General features: G+C 48.0%; 4 protein-coding genes across 24 annotated transcripts in view; 2 read left to right on the forward strand and 2 right to left on the reverse strand.

Moving 5' to 3' along the window:
- The first annotated feature begins 859 nt into the window (after positions 1-859).
- On the forward strand, positions 860-10,142 carry slc8a1a (solute carrier family 8 member 1a). Of its 16 annotated transcripts, XM_076170670.1 has the most exons (10): positions 869-2,640; positions 3,996-4,102; positions 5,369-5,389; positions 5,577-5,594; positions 5,691-5,705; positions 7,105-7,173; positions 7,336-7,463; positions 7,759-7,858; positions 8,146-8,415; positions 8,650-10,142. In XM_076170670.1, exons 1-10 carry the CDS (start codon positions 1,031-1,033, stop codon positions 9,024-9,026), a joined length of 2,715 nt encoding a protein of 904 aa, XP_076026785.1. In that variant the 5' UTR covers positions 869-1,030; the 3' UTR covers positions 9,027-10,142. The 16 variants fall into 16 exon arrangements, with proteins under 16 accessions (XP_076026779.1, XP_076026785.1, XP_076026784.1 ...); XM_076170664.1 differs by lacking the exon at positions 5,691-5,705 and having other exon boundaries at positions 860-2,640; XM_076170669.1 differs by lacking the exon at positions 5,369-5,389 and having other exon boundaries at positions 5,556-5,594.
- Positions 10,143-10,633: 491 nt separating this feature from the next.
- Positions 10,634-15,104, reverse strand: psen2 (presenilin 2). Its single transcript, XM_076170712.1, has 11 exons — positions 15,001-15,104; positions 14,466-14,627; positions 14,184-14,389; positions 13,908-14,049; positions 13,653-13,720; positions 13,297-13,517; positions 13,122-13,220; positions 12,821-12,886; positions 12,625-12,714; positions 12,427-12,542; positions 10,634-12,224 (listed from the first exon to the last, which is right to left on the reverse strand). Exons 2-11 carry the CDS (start codon positions 14,610-14,612, stop codon positions 12,069-12,071), a joined length of 1,311 nt encoding a protein of 436 aa, XP_076026827.1. The 5' UTR covers positions 14,613-14,627; positions 15,001-15,104; the 3' UTR covers positions 10,634-12,068.
- Positions 15,105-15,272: 168 nt separating this feature from the next.
- Positions 15,273-18,564, reverse strand: srd5a2a (steroid-5-alpha-reductase, alpha polypeptide 2a). 3 transcript variants are annotated; one of them, XM_076170661.1, is made up of 6 exons: positions 18,475-18,564; positions 16,850-17,134; positions 16,484-16,647; positions 16,265-16,366; positions 15,689-15,839; positions 15,273-15,601 (listed from the first exon to the last, which is right to left on the reverse strand). In XM_076170661.1, the coding sequence occupies exons 1-6, from the start codon at positions 18,507-18,509 to the stop codon at positions 15,535-15,537; spliced, it is 804 nt and encodes a 267-aa protein (XP_076026776.1). In that variant the 5' UTR covers positions 18,510-18,564; the 3' UTR covers positions 15,273-15,534. The 3 variants fall into 3 exon arrangements, with proteins under 3 accessions (XP_076026776.1, XP_076026775.1, XP_076026777.1); XM_076170660.1 differs by lacking the exon at positions 18,475-18,564 and adding an exon at positions 17,638-18,133; XM_076170662.1 differs by lacking the exon at positions 18,475-18,564 and adding an exon at positions 17,326-17,512.
- A 470-nt stretch (positions 18,565-19,034) lies between these two features.
- LOC143016382 (mechanosensitive cation channel TMEM63B-like) overlaps positions 19,035-20,000 on the forward strand; it is a 13,737-nt gene continuing 12,771 nt past the window's right edge. The window contains exons 1-2 of one of the 4 annotated variants that reach the window (XM_076170701.1): positions 19,035-19,370; positions 19,553-19,636. The gene's annotated coding sequence lies outside the window, so the exon portion shown is untranslated. The other 3 variants (XM_076170702.1, XM_076170703.1, XM_076170700.1) reach the window with 3 other exon arrangements.

Below are 20,000 nucleotides of genomic sequence, written 5' to 3' on the forward strand. Positions count from 1 at the left end.
CAGATGAGATGAGACACTTTGACTCACTGACCTCCAGCTGTGTGATGATACTGCAGCTGGAGTGAGTGTGTTAGTGTGAGGTGGTGACTGAGGGTCACCCTAAGCTTCCTGTCTGTCTGCTTTAGAGAATGAATGTTCACTTCCTGCTTTCTGGGCTTCAAACTGAGCTCCACTGTGTGCTGACCTCACCTACACACACGCACGCACGCACGCACGCACTCACTCACGCACGCACGCACGCACGCACGCACTCACGCACGCACGCACGCACGCACGCACGCACGCACGCACGCACGCACGCACGCACGCACGCACGCACGCACGCACGCACGCACGCACGCACATGTGTGGTTAGTGTGGGAGCGACTGATTTGGGTGGGGGGGGCAATATCAGGACTGAAAATCAGAACGCTTTTTACTGTTCTGAAAAAAAAATCTCCCTGTCTCTCTCTGTCTCTCTCTGTCTCTCTTTGTCTCTCTGTCTCTGTCTCTGTCTCTCTGTCTCTCTGTCTCTCTGTCTCTCTCTCTCTCTCTGTCTCTCTCTGTCTCTCTGTCTCTCTCTCTATCTCTCTCTCTCTCTCTGTCTCTCCCTCTCTCTCTATCTCTCTCTCTCTCTCTGTCTCTCCCTTTCTCTCTGTCTCTCCCTCTCTCTCTCTCTCTCTCTCTCCGTCTCTCTGTTTCTGTCTCTCTGTCTCTCCGTCTCTTTTTCTAACTCTCTGTCTGTCTGTCTGTCTGTCTGTCTGTCTGTCTCTCTTTCTCTCTCTCTCTCTCTCTCTCTCTCTCTCTCTCTCTCTCTCTCTCCCTCTGTCTCTCCCTGTCTGTGTTGCAGGGTTAAGGGTCTTAAAGGTTAAAGGTCACCATGGGCCGGGCTGAGACCTCATGGCAGTTGTTCCCCTGCCAGCTGCTCTTCCTGTTAACCATCATCTCATCAGCAGCAGGAGGATCATGGCTGCTGACATCCAACAGCACCAACCAGACTAAATGTGGTGGAAGCAGCGTGTGTAAAGAGGGCGTCATCCTGCCAGTGTGGATGCCACAAGACCCACCCTTCGCTGACCGCCTCGCCAGGGCTACCATCTATTTTGTGGGGTTGGCCTACATGTTCCTAGGTGTCTCCATCATCGCAGACCGCTTCATGGCATCCATTGAGGTCATCACCTCTCAGGAGAGACAGATTACTATCAAGAAACCCAACGGAGAGGAGATCACCACAACTGTACGTATCTGGAACGAGACGGTGTCCAACCTGACCCTGATGGCTCTGGGCTCCTCCGCTCCAGAGATCCTCCTGTCTGTCGTCGAAGTTTGCGGTCACAATTTCAATGCTGGACAACTGGGGCCGAACACCATCGTAGGAAGTGCGGCTTTCAACATGTTTGTCATCATCGGACTTTGTGTGTCTGTCATACCTGAAGGAGAGACCAGAAAGGTCAAGCACCTCCGGGTGTTCTTTGTCACGGCTTCATGGAGCGTGTTTGCCTACATCTGGCTTTACCTGATCTTAGCAGTCTTCTCTCCAGGGGTTGTGGAGATATGGGAGGGCCTCCTCACCCTCTCCTTCTTCCCCCTGTGCGTTGGGCTTGCTTATGTTGCAGACCGCAGACTTCTTTTCTACAAGTACATGTACAAACGCTACAGGGCCGGGAGACATAAACGGACCATCATCGAGGTCGAGGGAGAGCCAGAGCTTCCCTCCAAGGTCAATATCGAGATGGACGGGAAGGTGCTTAACTCCCACAGAGAGGAGTTCATTGACGGAGCAATGGGATTTGACCTGAATGTGCTGGATGAGGAGGAGACCAGGAAAGACATGGCAAGGATCCTGAAGGAGCTAAAGCAAAAGCATCCAGAGAAAGACACAGAGCAGCTGATAGAGCTTGCCAACTACCAAGGTCTGATGCAGCAACAGAAGAGCCGCGCCTTCTACCGCTGCCAGGCCACCAGGATCATGACAGGAGCTGGAAACGTCTTGAAGAAACATGCCGCTGAAGAGGCCAAGAGAGTCACTCAGCAGGAAATCTGCTCAGGCGTTTCTACAAATGAATTTTCCTCCAAGATCTTTTTTGATCCTGGTACGTATCAGTGTCTGGAGAACTGTGGCAGTGTTGCACTGAACGTGGTGCGTGGCGGCGGAGACGTCACGAGCACCGTCTCGGTGGACTACAGCACTGAGGACGGCACGGCAAACGCCGGCTCGGACTACAAGTTCACCAACGGAACTATCGTGTTCAAACCAGGTGAGACAGAAAAGGAAATCCGCATTGACATCATCGATGACGACATCTTTGAGGAGGACGAGCATTTCCTGGTTCACCTCAGCAACGTGGAGGTCATATCCCAGGGTTCTGGTTCAGACCAGCATCTGGCAAATCCCGTCGACACCCTGGCGAGTCTGGGTCTGCCGTGCACTGCCACCGTCACCGTCTTCGACGACGATCACGCCGGGATCTTCACGTTTGAGGAGCCGTCGGTGACGGTGAGCGAGAGCGTCGGGGTGATGGAGGTGAAGGTGGTGCGGACGTCGGGGGCTCGTGGTGTTGTGGTGGTGCCGTACAAAACCATGGAGGGGACGGCCAAGGGAGGCGGAGAGGACTTTGAGGACACACATGGAGTCCTAGAGTTCGAGAACGATGAGATCTTGTAAGTGCAAATGTTTTCGTTAAGAACTTTTTGAAACATAGGGTAAAGTTCTCATGCTGATCCAGTATGTGACTTTCCTCCAAAGCTCCTCACAGTGACCTCAGAGTGACCTCACATTCATGCAGGTTCATACATGCAAGGAGACATCCTGCACATCAGGGGCAGTGAGGGGTTCAGTGTCTTGCTCAACAGCTCTCCCCGAGGCTCTCTGAGAGGAGCAGAGATTCAAACCAGGAACCTTTCCGAGCTACCATCCTGGGCCGTGGAGTTATTGTTTGTGTAGTCTGGGACATCTTAGACACGTGGGGTCCGCTCAGCTGCAGGCAGGTTGGCAGGAGATTGTTTCCACGGCGGCAGAGTGGAATGAAAACATGGAACATAAACATGTGGAGGAAATGGAAAAGGTTTCCACTTTACACAGCAGCCTTATAAAGCCTGAGCAGCAGCTGAGGCCACACGGACTCAAGACTTCATTTAAGTACTTCAATATGGGTCATATTTCTTTTATTTTGACATTTCCTGCTTCTTGTCACGTCTCCGTTTACAGATTTCATCCATCAGCTGCTTTAAGCTGTCAGGAAGTTTAACGCAGGCTTGTCTGATTGGTCAGGACATGCAGCTGCTTTCTGTAATTAGCAGCTGTGTGTTTGCCAAGAAGGTCTGAAAATTCAGATTCTGAATCATAAATAAATTGAGAGGAATTTAACCAAAATAAGAATGTGAAGTTAGAAACGATGACATAAACAACAGCAGCGTGTTTCAGCAGGTCTCATCTGATGACAAAGCTGTGTCATCCTGTCCTCTGTGTGTGTATGTGTGTGTGTTTGTGTGTGTGTGTGTGTGTGTGTGTGTGTGTGTGTGTGTGTGTGTGTGTGTGTGTGTGTGTGTGTGTGTGTGTGTGTGTGTGTGTGTGATAAACATACAGCAGCAGCTCTGCTCTCCTTATTAGGCAGCCTGAGAGTGAAGCTGCTCTTCATCACACGGTGAGCGTGTGAAGCGACAGATGGAGTTTGGGTCGTTCCTCTTACACGGGGGCGGGGTCTTATATTATATTCCTGTTTCTCCAGTTTCTCACTAACAAACATGTAGCCTTTGTACTAGGCTAACAGTTTCCCCTTGCTTCCAGTCTTTGTGCTAAGCTAAGCTAAAGTAACACTTCTCTAGTCACTTCTTTGTCCTTTATCGTGTTTCACGTTGTCTTCCAATTCCCCTCCCGTCCTTTAGGGGGCTACCTGTCACTCAGCAGCACGGTGTGCCTCAGACATGCTCTACTTGTTGTTCACGTTGTTTTCTGTACTTCGTCACGCCTGCAGCTTCCTCACGCTTCTCTTTCCACTTCCCTCTCTCTGTTTCAGCAAATCGCTTAAAATCAATATAATCGATGATGAAGAGTACGAGAAAAACAAGAACTTCTTCCTGGAGCTTGGAGAGCCACAGCTGGTGGAGATGACTGAGAGGAAAGGTGGGGGCATCATCTTTTTCTGCCTTAACCCCACCTTCCACCCCACTAATGACCTCTGACCTCTGCTGATCCAAAGACTCAGACAAATGAAAGTTTTTAATGTCATTTTAGATGTTCGACTCTGTTGCTGCGGTACAAAAGTGCTTTGCGTTGCATGCGACATTTGTACAAAGTCGCAGGTCCTGCAGTGTCCACAAGGTGTCATCATTTCCCACGATGATCTGGCCAGAAGGCCGTTTTTCACTTTGCTGTGACTTCACCCTCAGAGAGGAAGCGGGGTGTGACATGAGCCTTCCTCCTTGCAGGCCAGATGTGGTGATGTCATTTCTACCTGTTAGGGTTGCTATGGTGACTCCGTCAGTCCTCTTGTGCGAGTGTGTGTGACTGTTTGTACTGTGATGTTTCCTCTGCAGGAAAACCATAGCGGTTAGAGTTATTGACCATGAGGAGTACGATAAGCAGGCCTGCTTCTACGTAGAGCTGCAGGAGCCATATTGGAACCAGGGGAGATGGACAGGTGTGGGCACGGCACCTCCACCGCTCTGGTGACCTTTCACCTCTGCCTCTCTAACTTGGAGACACGCTTTCTCACGCTTTTGCCGCGCTTTGTCTCATTTCTCTTTGCCGTCAACTCTCACCATCATATCAGTCTGGCCTCTTTTTTGGAGGAATGTAGAACTGGTTCAGACCGGTTCAGGCCGGTTCAGTCTGGTTCAGATTGGCTTGGTGGTTTAGGATTGGTTAGAAAGGTTGAAGCCCAGTTAGGAGACGTAAAGTGAAATGGGTCGGGACAGGTTAGGAGTGAAGGACTTTCTAGGGCTGGTTAGAATTTGTCTGGACAAGTTACTTACAACAAGTCAGGAATAGTATGAACAGGTTAGGGCCTTGATTAGGGTTAGTTAGGAAAGATTTGAAAGCAGTTAAGGGACATTAACAGTGGTTTAGGACAGACAATTTAAAAAGGTTTAGAATCAAGTGGGATTAATTGGACAGACTGGGACTGCAGGTAAGACCAGGTAGGACAAATGAAGTCTGAATCAGGACACTTACTAAAACAGGCTGAACTGCTTACAACACAGAGACATAGTAATATGAGTTTTGTTTGTGCAGTGAATCAGGTAAATGAAGACCCATGGGCGGTTGCGCAATCAGAGCGTCCAGCTGATGGCCTCTTCTTCTTCCTCATCTCATCTCAGCTCTTTGTCTTTGTCGCTTGTTTATGTCACTTCCTGTTTTCATGTTGTGTCTCTTTTTCTCTCCCTTCAGCTGTGTTGCTTCGGGAAGCTGGTAAGCTCCTTTTTCACTTCCTGTTTTAGTCATGCCTCCCTGGCTTTACTCTTTCTTTGGTCCCTGTGTGACCTCTGACCTTTACTTCTTAGCTTCATCTCACCATGTAGGATAGTTTAGAGATGTTTGATCAGTCATGAACATACTGAACGATCACACGACTAAGCACAAATGTTGTTTGTTTCAGGTGGATTCATCAAAACAGGTGAGGATCTGTTGACTTCCTGTCGTCATGCAGTCATGTATGTATCGTTAAGCAGTGGATAACCAATAATCAAATCCTTTTGATTACTCTAAATAGACAAACAGCTGTATGGTAAGATGTCATCTGGTGGTGTAAACATCTGCTTTAAAGTGTTTGAAACTTTCAAAGCAAAAGCACCAATGACTCATTAAACGGCTCAAACCACTAATAAACCAAATCTGCTCAATTTGCAACCTAAACAGCTGCACTGTAAGCAGTTACTATGACAACAGATGCGTCCCAAATCTAGGAATCTTCAGAAAAATTTAAGAAAAAGAACAAGTGAGGCCTGTAAACAAGAGCTGAACATCACCAACAACAACCTGTTCCACACCAACTCCCCACACCTGTCTTCCACTCATGCTTTTATTTTGTAGGGTCTTACCCTACAAAATAAAAACAAATGGCAGTACCGCCTGAACGCCCTGAACTCAGTTTTGTTGTGGAGTTTTCAGCCGGTTTCAGTCTCTGCTGTGTTAAAGGACCAAGTGCTGCACTGACAGCACATGTGTGGATTAACGTGTGTTTAACTAACTTCACTAACTTCACCTCTGCATCCTCCCATCTGTCTGCATAGATGCGGTTTGTGACTTGTGACTGATGGCTTGTGCAAGCCTAAACGTAAATCTGTTGCTCCTCAGTGGATCTGAGATGAACACATTCATCGTCTACATAGTGGGACAGCGATACACAGGGGAGGGGGGACGGGGGTGTCTTTGTGATCTGAATTTAATCATTTCAAACTTCCTCTTCTTCCGCTGGGGGACGAACACAGCGACAGTTAGAACTTACAGTCGCCAATCACAGTATGAAGTGTATGAAGCCTGACAGACTGCCAAAGGCGTTATGTAATGCAACGCGTCCACTATGTTCTGTTACAGTCACAGAAAAAAACCTAAATCAGATTAATGTGAGGGTTCTCAGTCATCCAGGTCCTGGTATCCAAGGAAAGTTCATCTTAGGCAAATGGATACTTGCTAGTCAAGGCTTGAAGACGTTTCACCTCTCATCCTCATCATGAGGCAGTGGCTCAGTGGGTAGTGCTCCCGCTTGGGAACCGGAGGGTCGCCGGTTCAAGCCCCTGCCGAGGTGCCCCTGAGCAAGGCACCGAACCCTTAATTGCTCCCCCCTCTGCGAAGGGTGGTAATGTACTGTAAGTCGCTTTGGATAAAAGCGTCTGCCAAATGATCGTAATGTAATGTAATCCAAAAGGTTTCTTCAGCGACCATATCAACAACCCTGATTATGACTAATCCAAAGTATCAATGTTTCAGAAATTTTGGTAGTTTGTTCATCCTCGCTTTGCTTCAAGCATCTTGCAGCTTGACTGCCACACACGGAAGATGATGAAGATAGTTATTCTCACAGCTCCGCCCAGTCAGATGCTGTGGTCAGCAACACGTCTAACATGAGCTCTGGAGTCAGGTTCTGCTCTCCAGTTTAGGAGCAGCTTGTGTTCACCTCTTTGCAGATGGAGACGTCTACAGGAAGGTCCAAGGCCGAGACCACCCTGTGCCCTCCTCCATCATCAACATCACAGGTATGCATCCGTCTCTTGATCCACCTGTCTGTTCATCCATCCGCCCCTCGGTACACCCATCCTTCTATGTGTTCGTCTATCCATCTGTCTGTTCGTCCATCATCCATATAGACGTCCTTCCCTTCCTTATCATCTTTCTACCCCCTTCCCTCTCTCTCTTAGAGGAAGGTGTGGACGAGGTTCTGACCAAAAAGGAGGAGGAGGAGAGGAGGATCGCCGAGATGGGCCGGCCGATGTTGGGCGAGCACGTGAAGCTGGAGGTCATCATTGAGGAGTCGTACGAGTTCAAGGTGCAAGGTCTATGTATTTACTGAGGCCATATGTGTCTCCGTCCTAACGACACCATAATAACAGCGTCAGTACACAAAGATACTGAAGCTTTTTATAACCATCGTTTGAATAATATATCTTGTACGTGACGATACAAACTTTGACTCACTTCCCCTCTCCACTCGTTCATTAGTATGCAGGGGTGTCACCCTCAGTGTGATCCTGCGTTTCATGGAAGCTTTGCGATCAATAGAAAGGAATTGGAACCAATAGGGAAATCGATGTAAATACTGATGAGTGTTTGTTTTTAACCAGAGCACAGTGGATAAGCTCATTAAGAAGACCAACCTGGCTCTGCTGATCGGAACAAACAGCTGGAGGGAGCAGTTTGCTGAAGCCATCACAGTCAGCTCAGGTAACAACCGACGCCAAGCTTCCAGACATCTTCTCAGACTCTGACAGAGATTTCACACATTTTTGATTTGCTAAAGTTGAGAAGGAAAAGACTTAATCTCTGGAACCCAAAATACAACTTTTACACATCTATTTCTTGTTGTTGTGATCTAGTGTATCTTATCTTCTCATGGAAATTTTGTCCTAAAAAAGGAAATGTTAGGGGTTCAACATGAATCAACCTAGACAACATGATTGTTAAACTTCCGAATGAAACCTGAGTGAATTCGTCCCTCCTCTCCTCCTCAGGTGACGATGATGACGAGTGTGGCAAACGGAAGCTGCCCTCCTGCTTTGACTACGTTATGCATTTCCTCACCGTCTTCTGGAAGCTTCTGTTTGCATTGGTGCCTCCAACAGACTACTGGAACGGCTGGGCCTGCTTTGTGGTCTCCATCTCCGTCATCGGCCTCCTGACGGCTGTGATTGGAGACCTGGCGTCGAATTTTGGCTGCACAGTCGGCCTCAAAGACTCTGTGACTGCTGTGGTGTTTGTAGCGCTGGGGACATCCGTGCCAGGTCTCTCACACACACACACACACACACACTGCCATAGTATAACAGGTTCCTCATAGCTCCTCTGATGTTTTGACAGGTTCCTCAATGTGCGGACTGATTTGTAATGTACAGATTTCTATGGTCCCTCTAGGTTCTGACAGGTGCCTCACAGCTTTGATGCACAGATGATTGGAGAAACATGATAAGACTTCAGTGTTTCATATTCTCTCTTTTGCTCTCGTTTCTCCGTCCCAGACACATTTGCCAGTAAAGTGTCGGCAATCCAGGACCAGTATGCCGACGCCTCCATCGGGAATGTGACAGGAAGCAATGCCGTCAATGTCTTCCTGGGTATCGGTGTGGCGTGGTCCATTGCTGCCATCTATCACGCCATCCACAACAAGCCGTTCAAGGTAGATCCAGGCACGCTGGCCTTCTCCGTCACCATCTTCACTATCTTCGCCTTCATCTGCATCGGCGTCCTCATTTATCGCCGCCGGCCTGAGATTGGTGGAGAGCTCGGCGGGCCCAGGGTCCCCAAGATCCTCACCAGTTGCCTGTTCTTCAGCCTGTGGTTAATGTACATCGTCCTCTCCTCGTTGGAGGCCTACTGCCACATCAAGGTCTTCTAAGACTTCACCATTACTTCTGACGGGGTCCTAAAGGTTTGAACAGGTTCTTGATGGACAGTTCTGATGTCTTTCCAAAAGTTCTGACTGAATTTTTGTAAGGTTCATGACAGCTCTGGTGGATTTTCTAAAGGTTCCAGTGGAATCCTAACTGTTTTGTTAGCTTCATTGAAGTTCTCACATGATCCTTATGGATTTCTCAAGGTCCTGATAGGTTTCTGAGAATTCTGACAGGTTCCAGATGGTTTTAACTCATATCTAAAAGTTCAGATGGACTCCTGACAGTTCTGACAGGTCCTTCTGTGATCGGGTGTAAAGACTTCCTGAGAGATCTGTGAGGTTTCTAACAGCTTTTGCCGATTATATCAATGGTTCCAATGATGTCCAGAACAGATGTTCCTGAAGTTGCTCATGGGATCCTGAAGGTTCTGGTGTGTCTCTGAAAGGCTTCATGATTCTAAACGTTCAGATGACTTAACTGTTTTCCATATAGATTCACTGGGTCTCAGAAGGTTCCTTTGAAGTTCCTAACGGTTCTGACAGGTTTCTCATAGTAACAAGGAAATCCAAATGTTCTGTTAGGTTCTTTAAAAAGGTTCCTAACCGCTTGAATTAATTCTAAGTCATGTTAGATTTGGGGGTTTAATTTGACTCTGACTACTCCAACATGTTCTGAAATGTCTGATTCTGCTTTTGATAAATAACAGCGAGGGGTTCCTAAACACTTTGATGGATTTCTAAATATTCTGTTATGTAAATCAACAGCTTTGAACTCATTGTAAAAAGATCACAAACAGTTCATGACAGGTCGCTTAGAGTTCTTGTGAACTCTTGAAGGTTCTTATTGAGTCATAAAGACTCTGGCAGGTTAATCAAAGTTATTTTTGATCAATTTGTCCAAATTGGACTGCTGAGTGTGTTTATCACTTCCAGAAGTTTGGATCTGCTCGCTGGACATTTACCTTTAACAGAAAAGCTTTACGTGTACCCACATTTTTGTGCCTAGACTTTGAACCACAGCCACAGTAGAGACCACGTACACATGGTGCTGTGGTGTTGCACCTCAACCAGTATCTGCACCCAGTTTGAAAGAAATCAATAAAATAAATATTGTTTGAAGAATCCCACATCTGATATTTCATTCAACACAACGTTTCTAAAGCAAAAGCTTTGTCTTGCTCCTGGAATGCTAACACTGCTATTTTGCACTGTAGGAACCTGGAACCAGTTCAGCTAAGAAACCAAACCTGAACTCTTTCTTTGTTGTTAATCCACTGTTTTCTCTTACATGTATCTGTAGCAAACTGGATCACATCTCCACCAGCACCTGGCGCCCTGCAGGGGTGGAATGAACAACGCCCACTGATGATGTAGTTATGGTCCAACTATTTTCTGGTCCTTGCCAGTAAGAAATTTCCTTTTGTTCCAAATGGGGTTCAACCTTTGAATCCTAAAACGTGAAATATATTTCAGAATGTCACCTGGGTCGACTTTCAGCTCAAATGCAATCAGCTGTGTTTGGAACAATTATTTTATTTTACTGTAAATATTCTGCTTTTCTACTGCACACACACACACACACACACACACACAGACACACAGACACAAACTGGTTTGAACTTAATTTACTTGCAATATTTTTCTGACAAAAAGCATAATTTAGCAAATGTAATCATTTATTTGTCACATTTAGTCTAAGTGGGCGTGTGTGTTCCTGAATCATCTGATTGGCTGATGATAATGATCATGCCCCTCATGGTGAAACAATACAAAATGACAAATACATGAGCTCATCCTACAATTTTAGGGTCATGTCATTCCAGCTGTCAGTCAGCTGTAACCACTGGAGGCGCTGTAGAGCAATGTTTGGGTCAGCAGGTCCTTGTCTTGTTTGTGTGTTGCCGTGTGCAGATTGATGAGAAAACACAAGCTACAAGAAGTCTGAGGATGAGGGGGATGAACCGATGAAGGTTCCAGGTGTGACTCCTGGCTCCTCCCACAGAGCCTGTCCCAGTGTTGTTGAGCAAGACCTGATGTGCAGGTCGGCTCCTTGCATCAGTGTGTGAGTGTGAGGTCACTGTGAAGAGGTTTGGAGGAAACGTGACACACGACACACCTACTCACTGCAGTATGGTCAAGCTCACAACTTATCAGTCAACCCTTGCACTGGACTGACACAATTTCACTTGGGAACATTGTCACTGATGTTGATAGATCTGAACACGCTGGCATGTTTACGTACAAAGCCTTGACAGCCAAGTGCCGGCATGTTGACGTGGTTCTACTCCAGTAGATCTGCAGTAAGACGCGTCCTAGTCACAGCAGAGACACGACAACACAACACAACACCAGACACCACAAGACAACACACAACCCTAACCCTAACCACAACCCTAACCCTAACACCTCTCTGCTATTCCACTCTGTCTCAACCATGTTGAAATCAAAGCTGCATTATAGCGCTGTGAGCTGACGGCACACTCAGGTTCACTGTCATGTTGGAACAGGAACCAACGGGACCAGAACCAGACAGGACCATTCTAACATAATCACAGTCATGGCGTGTAAATGTGATGGTTTGTCATGTAAACATGTTTAATCAGAGTATCGGCGGCTCTGATGATTGGCAGTAATCAGACCATGGATGTACATGTGAACGTAAACATACAAACATATAACATACTAAGCTGCTGTGCTAAAGTGTTAAGTTTGACCCGTCGGTGGCGCTACGAGAAAGGTTGGTGAATCTTTAAAGTCCCGAATGCCTGAACCAAGTTTCATGACAAATCACATTTAGTTACGATATTTCAGTCCAAAGACCAGAGAGTCAGACAGGCAGACTGACAGAGCGGCGACAGAGCGGCGACAACAAAGTTCCGGTTCCCCACGACCAATTTTGTACGAAACCGGCAGCCAAGCTCTCGTTGGCGCCACACACATTAAAGACGAGAAGAAGACAGACGTGGGAGGAAGCGTTAGTGCGTCACACCGACTAATGGCCGCCCTGCGGGATTGGACGGGTGAGGTGGTGGGCGGGGCTTCGTCTCAGATGTAGAACTGCTGAGCGGCCAAGTTGTCCATGAAGGGTCGGACCAGGAAGTCTGTGGAGAAGTAGAAGACCAGGCCGAAGGTGATGGAGATGGGCAACGCCGGCAAAGCTTTTTTAAAGATGGCCAGCAGGAGGAGCGTCACACACAACCCCTGAAACAAGAACATGGTCAAGGTCACCTCACAGGACATCTACCTACTCTGGATCTGGATCTGGATCATGTTCTGAGCCCTCCTCACCACTAGATGTTGTCATTTACAGTAACGATACAGCCTACAAGTTTCAGGAAGTTCAGACACAGAAACTTGGAAGCAGCAGTTAATGAGCTCACGTCTCCCTCACAGATGAACTCACAATAAGGATGGCGACAAAGCAGGCCAGCGTTGTGTTCCAGTCTCCTCCAGTAGCTGCAGCTTTTCCAACCAGGACGCTGTAGAAGATGAAGTCCCCCAGGCCGAGCTTCACCGATCCTGCAGGGACCCAGAAGCAAAGTTAAGACAGAACCAGAGGGAAGAATCTTACTGGTTGGGGACTGATGAAGGCAGAACTCACTGTCCTCCTCCGAGTCCTCTTCTGTCCCAAATGACTGGGAACGTGTGCTCTCAGGGTCCGTCCCCCCAACACGCGACCCCGTCCCCTCCTCTGACACACCAAACCACCACAGAGAAACACACACACATTAGACGTGACATTGATCATGCAGTTAGAGACATTTTGGAGATTGATGAGGATGATGATGATGTTGGACCTGTTTGGTGTCCAGAGCGCCGCGTGTCTGCCGGGCTCGCCATCCCCACCGTCCACACCATGGCAGCTAAGACACGCACACACACACACATATTTATGTCCACATAAAGAAGAGCGAGGCACACAAACTGATAAACAAGCTAACACGGGATCTAACAAGAGCACTAAGAACCCGTCTGTCATCAGTCCCAGGCTGATGGACGTACAGACCGCCATCCACAGAGCAATCATTGAGATGGTAAAGAACCCGAGTCTGGTCTGGTCTAGTCTGCATCAGTCTGGTCTTTTTCTGCTTGACTCACACGAGTAGATGAGTGCGGGGAAAATGGGCTCGTTACGTTCCTGCGCCGTCTCCACCAGCATCCTGAGGGGACCTTTAGGACTCAGGACCGCCACCAGGTCTGAAAAACACACAGCACGCCATCATGTTTGTACGGACCCCGGGCAGATCCCATGGGGGGACACCGGAGGACTGACCGTAGATGGAGATGGCCCCGAGGATGACCCAGGCCGACCACTCGGGCAGGTATTTGATGAAGACCAGGGCCATGAGGGCACTGATGATGATCAGGTAGGCCTGCTGGAGCTGCAGGGGGCCTTTCCAGTGGATACAGATCATCCCCACCACCCCGAAATTCCAAATCAGCATTCCCACCGTGGGATAGTCCACAGCCAGGTTGTAGGTCTTGAACACTTCCCTGACACAAACAGGACACAGGTGATCCAAACCCAAAAAGGTCTTTAACCCATTCAATGAAGTTTTACACTCACTCACTCTCTCTCACTCACTCACTCACTCTCACACTCTCACACACACACACACAGAGACTCACCCCAGGTACATGATGCTAAACCAGAAGAGCAGCACGAGGGATGAGAGGATGAGCCAGCCGTGAATGAACTACACGCACACGCGCACACACACACACACACACACACACACACACACACACACACGTTTACAGTTATCACTTTGATTTCAGACAGGATGTTAAACATATCAAACATGTTGCTTAGCGTCTGTCACCACTTTGCCCTCACAGTTGGATGGAAGGGGCGTGTATAGAGCACGTGGGGGCGGAGCTTACCTTGTAGCAGCGGTACTTGTAAAGAACGACCAGGAAGATGGTCATGACCACGACCACGCTGATCATGATGATGGTGTTCAGGATGGAGTTGAGGAGCCGCCGGCCGACAGAGGGCGTGTCCTCAGTGAAGGGCGTGTAGATCCTACAGGGGGCGCCACAATGTAAACGCAGCTGAGCTAAGGTAGGCTAGCTACTCATAGTAGCAACAACAAACAGATGAACCCTGTGTGTGTGTGTGTGTGTGTGTGTGTGTGTGTGTGAGCGCCGTGGACCTACAGATGCTGGCTTGTCTTCTCTGTGTAGAAGCCCACAGATTTGATGGTTGCCACCACCACCAGCATGCAGAGGCTGACAGGGATGAAGAGCATGATGACGTGCTTGGCTCCATACTTTAAGGTCACATCCTCTTCCTCGCCGTCCGCCTCCTGCTCTGCTCCGCTGCTGTCGTCCAGACTGGATGGCCCCGCCCTCCTGGCCCCGCCCTGCTCGTACACAACACACACACACTAGATGGTAAAAGGCAGACAAAAAGCGCACGGTCACTTTAAAGACTCTTACCGTTATCTGATTGGAGCAGGGGTCACTGGAGGGGGTGTGGTCAGGATCCGGCCTATAGCACGGCACCGCTGGATTCTCTGATTGGACCAATGCTGTTCTCTCGTTGTAGAAGTCTTCATCGCTATCTGAGCCATTCAGGACGTTCATGGTCACTTCCACGACCTGTTAACACAACATGTGGTTACCAGATTCAGGTCATGACATTAAACAGGAAGTCCACGAACGAGCCCAATCACATGGACCTCTGTGACGTCACATGGGCCGCTGTGACGTCACAACAGTTACTTCCTGCGTCTACCCTCTGCTCCGTCATCCAAATTCCAAGCCAACAAATTGGTGATGGCCAATTTACTGCGTCACTTGAACGCAGCTTCACGCTTTAACATTATTATATGATTACATCATCACACGCAGCTTTCTGTGTCTCTACGCACCGAGTTTCTCCTTTAAATCCCCGCGAATCTGATTCTATAACGCTGATCGAGACCGGAAGCGGTTATTCTTGAAGTAAACAATCAGAAAATATCGCGTTTACCTTCGATTGATCCGTTTTCAAGGCAGAAGATGTGAAAGTGTGCAAAAACAATCCTGAACTATGGAGGCGGAAGCAGTCAGCTGAGCCGCGTCACGTGATGGAGCCGCGCGCCTTCTTCGCCCTGAGCTTTGACTTGCAGGCGCCAATTCCTTTACGCATGCGCAGAGTAAAGTCACTTAGTTCGCTGTTACATTATGAGATCATATCACAAGTCAGCGTTTTATTCTGTCATATTTTCATTCGTGGAGCAGAGGAGAAAAACAATAAAATACTCAAAGTTCAAATAATATTTATTTTCAAACTGACAATAGAAAAGGCTTGAGGACGCATCAAAGTTGAGGAAACGAAGGAAGCAAGGAGGCAGAGAAGGTGGCTTTGTCTACATCATCTTTTGTACAACTGGACATTTCCTAGAGTCGCCATGACAACAATAAACAACAGCCACCGAGGAGAACGAGGCATGAGAGACAACAAGAGTCTGATCAGGCGGCTGATAACATGAGTGTGTGAGTGGTTTCCTGCTTGCTCGTCTCCTCACAGGATGAAGGGAATGAGAGCCTTCCTGCTGCGTGGATAGTCCTCAAACCTCCGCCGGTAGTCTCTGAAAGACAGGAAGGACAAAGACAGACATGAGGACATGAACATGAAAGCATGCAGGCCCACAGAAGCTAAAGTCAAGCGAGCCTACGCGTGGTGATGGAGCGCCCGGGGCCCGATGGAGCAGATGGTGAAGAAGGCAAAGGCGAAGGAGGGAAAGGACCAGGTGGCCACGGCGTAACCGCTCCACTCCAGGATCTCCCCCAGGAAGTTTGCTCCAGACACAAACTCAAACATCCCTCCTGAAAGACGCAAACACATCAGAGTAATGAAGAGCAGCACAGATACAGCGCCCCCTAAAGGTCAGGGTGGGAACTTCATCCTAAAGCTGCGTTGGATGTTCAGCAAATGACAAGAATTGTGTACGAAATGTACGAGATCATGTCAAGTCAAGTCAAGTCAAGTCAAGTTTATTTGTATAGCCCAATATCACATACAACGTCTCAAAGGGCTTTACACACCCACAACATTAGGACAATTCCCGACCCAGCCCAAAGCTCTCAAGGAAGACGAGGAAAAACTCCCGAGAAAACCTCGATAAGTAAGGAAAAAAGGATGAAACCTCGAGAGAGGCAGTTTCATAAGAACTCAAAGCCTGCAGGAGGTTTAATAGACCAGGTCAACCTAACCCAAACAAACCAACTGTTGGCATGTGTGTGTGTCTCACCATGTGGAATCTTGTATCCTGTGTGTCCTGGTGTCCTCAGGCGGCGGAGGACGTGGTCGCTGTGGACGTTGATGAGCAAACCGACCGCAAACAAAACAAAACCTGATTCAAAAAATAGATGTGTGAGTTTCCTCAACATGTCTGTACAGGAACTATGAGTGACTGATCAAAGATATTAAACAATGACATCACAGCAGCAGACGCTTCTCTGTCACACACCAGCAGTGAGACGGACGTCAGCCAGCCAGCTGTCCTCAAACTGCACGCAGTGCAGCAGGAAGTGTCCCTGCAGGAAGCCGTTCATTGAGCAGAAGATGGCAGCACTGAGCACGACGCTGACGGGGACAGGACGCCCTCTGGTCAGAAAGGCGTAGATGAAGGTCCTGAAGAGGATGAGACCAAAGAGAAGAAGACACAAGTGTCACCCAAAAGATGTCTGGTGGTGAATCATCTTTGTCTTTCGTGTGGTTTATTTCTGAGAAGGAAAGAGAGACGACTTGAACATCAAGCTGAGAGGGAGGCAGAGACAAGAGTCACAGAGGTGTGAGACAGGTCGGGGGGACAGACAGACAGACAAAATATTACCTCTGGAAGTAGTGCAGGGTGAAGGTGCAGAGCAGCAGCGTCCTGCCCAGGTGATGGCGCTGTTGATGCAGGCGGTCCAACAGCAGCGGCACCAGGAAGGACGGCAGCTCCTGCAGGAACCAGGCCGGTCTGGACGGACAGGAGGGGCCGGCCTCGGCGTAGCGCCCGTACGGTGTATGGTGCCGCATCTGGCGCAGTAGGTAGGCCACGCCCCCCAGGAGTAGACCCCAGCTCAGGAAGAGAACCAGGTTTTCCTTGCACTCCATCAGCTCCCCTGATAACACACTGAGCCGCAATCATGCAGCTGATCTGTTCACTTGCTCCAACGTGATGAACGGAATGTTAGCGTGACCTACAGCTGACACAGCAAGGCTCAAAACAAGGCAACATGTCACACACACACACACACACACACACACACACACACAAGCGTCTCCGAGTGGCTCGCCGAAAGGTTCAAAGAATACGTACATTACATTACATTACATTACATTACGATCATTTAGGAGACGCTTTTATCCAAAGTGTGTTCAACAAAGGTAGATAACAGAACTTCAGGTCACAAGAAATCGTAAGCGCATTTCCTTCCTAAACCAACAGCTAAGAGCAGAACTAGAGCTAGAGTACATTTGACAACACGTCGTTGGTTACACGTCCTCACTTGGTAAAGCTATTTCAACTTCTATCCAATCAAAATTCACAAACATCCCACCTCCGTTTGTCACAAAACGATTTTAAGCCAATAAGCTGTCAGTCCAACAAATTACCCTGCTGTCATGTTTGTTTACCTGGCACCGTACCATCTGGCCACAAGGCAACAAATTACGAATGCGAATGGCAAATTCTGTGCGTGTCTCATTTGCTGTGCGAACGCGTCTGTGGAGCGCCACTTCACTAAAGTCCACGGCAACTCCCGGCTGCCAGCAGGGCGTCATGTGTTAGCGAACGCACCGGCTCGAAGAATTCCCCGTAGTTCCCACATCATCACTTTGAGCTCTTTTAGGTGAACGATGGGAGCCGGCTAACGTCCGAGAGCCGTTGTAATTTTTTCTGCGACTTAATACAAGACAGAATGACAGAATGGTCTCGGTCTGCAGTGCGCGCAAAGATGAGTGACCGCTGGGGGGAAAAGCAGCATTAAGCAGAAGTAAGCTGTCATGTCGAGCAGGGTCCACAAATAACTTCACAGACATGAGAACTGTGCATCCAACAGTTCAGTTGGAAGAAAAAAGAAGCTCCATCCAGGCTCTCAACCCAGTGTGTGTTCTTACAAACAGAGAAACTGTAGGACAAAGAACTGCAAGGACATTCCAGAACTATTTGAATTCCTCATGAAGACAGTACCGCACTCTCTGTCCTCTAACTAACATCAGAACAGACTGAATATTAATCATTGAGATTAATATGATGTGAATTTATTAGTGTGAGCTTGACTGAAAATGTATACAGAAAAAAACAATCTTATGTTGCTGAATTGAAGTCCATTTTGATACAAAATGTGAGTGTTGAGTGTTGGATATCAACATTTTGTAAATGTTTACACCAAAGACGCTTATTCAGCTGGTTTGGGTGGAGAATTGACGATGTGTATAAATGTTACGAATAATGTAAAACAACAAACTTACGTGGAATTGGAGATGTAAGTGCACCCGCTGCTCATGAGCAGCAGGTAGACAGGTGAATGAACGCTGCTCGACCGGATCAGGGACAGGAATCTGCAGAAAGAAAGAAAGAAAGAAAGAAAGAAAGAAAGAAAAGGAAGAAAGAAAGAAAGAAAGAAAGAAAGAAAGAAAGAAAGAAAGAAAGAAAGAAAGAAAGAAAGGAGGGAAGGAAGGGAGGAAGAAAGAAAGAAAGAAAGAAAGAAAGAAAGAAAGAAAGAAAGAAAGAAAGAAAGAAAGAAAGAAAAGGAAGAAAGAAAGAAAGAAAGAAAGAAAGAAAGAAAAGGAAGAAAGAAAGAAAGAAAGAAAGAAAGAAAGAAAGAAAGAAAGAAAGAAAGGAGGGAAGGAAGGAAGGAAGGGAGGAAGAAAGAAAGAAAGAAAGAAAGAAAGAAAGAAAGAAAGAAAGAAAGAAAGAAAGAAAGAAAGAAAGAAAGAAAGAAGGAAAGAACACTTTTTTTCAGGACATTTATTGTGAAAGTCCAGAGGAAGTCCTTCTCTGCTGCCCTCTATCGGCGGCGGTGTGTCTCGTCTCTATTCCCGGAGAGACTTCCTCCATCTTAACGCCGACACCCCCAGCAGCTCCACCGACTGCGGCTCTTCGCGGACACAGCGGCCGGCCGAGCAAATACGCCGTGCGGCAGGATCCTTCCCTTCGCGGTTCGCCACTGATCACGGAGCTTCTCCGTCCTTCGCCCCCGGCCGGTGCGCGTCTTCCCCGGATGGCCGTGCTGCGGCAGGTCGGAGCCGGCGGGGCGGCGCTGCGCGGTGCGGGAGGATTTCAGAGGGTTTAATTTAGCGGATTTCTGCAAATTAGCGATTAAAAACGGAGAGGAGAGGAGAGCGGAGCGGCCTCGGGTGGTGAGGTGAGGACTTTACTGACATTTCTCTTCTATTTTGTGGGATTCGTGCAGATTTCAACGCGACGGAGTTTTATTCTAAGGCTTTATTCTCAGGCTGACAGGCCGCTGCTGCAGGGACGCCGGGCTGCGTGTCCCTGCAGCAGCGGCCTGTCAGCGGCTTTCATCGGCGTTTCCACCCCCTCCAGCATCCATCCATCCCTCCACCCATCCGTCCCTCCATCCGTCCATCCATCCATCCATCTATCTGTGTGCTTTTTGGCTTATATAAGGTGAGGAAAGGACTCAGAGCCCGTTTGTCTGGAAACACGAACAATTACATTTAATTGAATCATGGTTTTCATATTCACACCATCACCATTTTGTATATTATTCGATTTAGTTTCGACGTGTTCAAAATAACAACATGTACACACGCAGGGAGGAAAGGAGGAAGGGTGAAAGGACATGAGGGATGAAGGAAAATAGGCGAGGAACAAAGAAAGGCAGGAAGGAAAGCAAGAATGAAGGATGAACAGAGAAGAAATAAAGAATGAAGAAAGAAGGGAAGGAATGAAGGGGAGAGGGAGCAAGGGAGGAACTGAGGAAGGGAGGGAGGGAGGAAGGAAGGAAAGAAAGAAAGTGAACAATGAAAGA

The sequence above is a fragment of the Genypterus blacodes genome, unplaced genomic scaffold (genome assembly GCF_046128005.1).
Source record: "Genypterus blacodes isolate CSIRO-AG114 ecotype Tasmania unplaced genomic scaffold, CSIRO-AGI_Gbla_v1 ptg000227l_1, whole genome shotgun sequence".
Classification (NCBI taxonomy): domain Eukaryota; kingdom Metazoa; phylum Chordata; class Actinopteri; order Ophidiiformes; family Ophidiidae; genus Genypterus; species Genypterus blacodes.

Bases quoted from the DNA above. Each gene is read 5' to 3' on its own strand.
- slc8a1a (XM_076170664.1), top strand. From the start codon at position 860: ATGGGCCGGGCTGAGACCTCATGGCAGTTGTTCCCCTGCCAGCTGCTC. The intron at 4,103-5,368 runs GTGGGGGCATCA...CTCTCCCTTCAG, and splicing joins GGAGATGACTGAGAGGAAAG to CTGTGTTGCTTCGGGAAGCT. The intron at 8,416-8,649 runs GTCTCTCACACA...TCTCCGTCCCAG, and splicing joins GCTGGGGACATCCGTGCCAG to ACACATTTGCCAGTAAAGTG.
- psen2 (XM_076170712.1), bottom strand. From the start codon at position 14,612: ATGAACGTCCTGAATGGCTCAGATAGCGATGAAGACTTCTACAACGAG. The intron at 13,721-13,907 runs GTAAGCTCCGCC...GTGTGCGTGTAG, and splicing joins ACAAGTACCGCTGCTACAAG to TTCATTCACGGCTGGCTCAT. The intron at 13,518-13,652 runs GTGAGTCTCTGT...TGTTTGTGTCAG, and splicing joins TTTAGCATCATGTACCTGGG to GGAAGTGTTCAAGACCTACA.
- srd5a2a (XM_076170660.1), bottom strand. From the start codon at position 17,708: ATGAGACACGCACAGAATTTGCCATTCGCATTCGTAATTTGTTGCCTT. The intron at 16,367-16,483 runs GTGTGTGACAGA...TTTTTGAATCAG, and splicing joins TGACGTCCGTCTCACTGCTG to GTTTTGTTTTGTTTGCGGTC. The intron at 15,840-16,264 runs GTGAGACACACA...TGCGTCTTTCAG, and splicing joins AGGATACAAGATTCCACATG to GAGGGATGTTTGAGTTTGTG.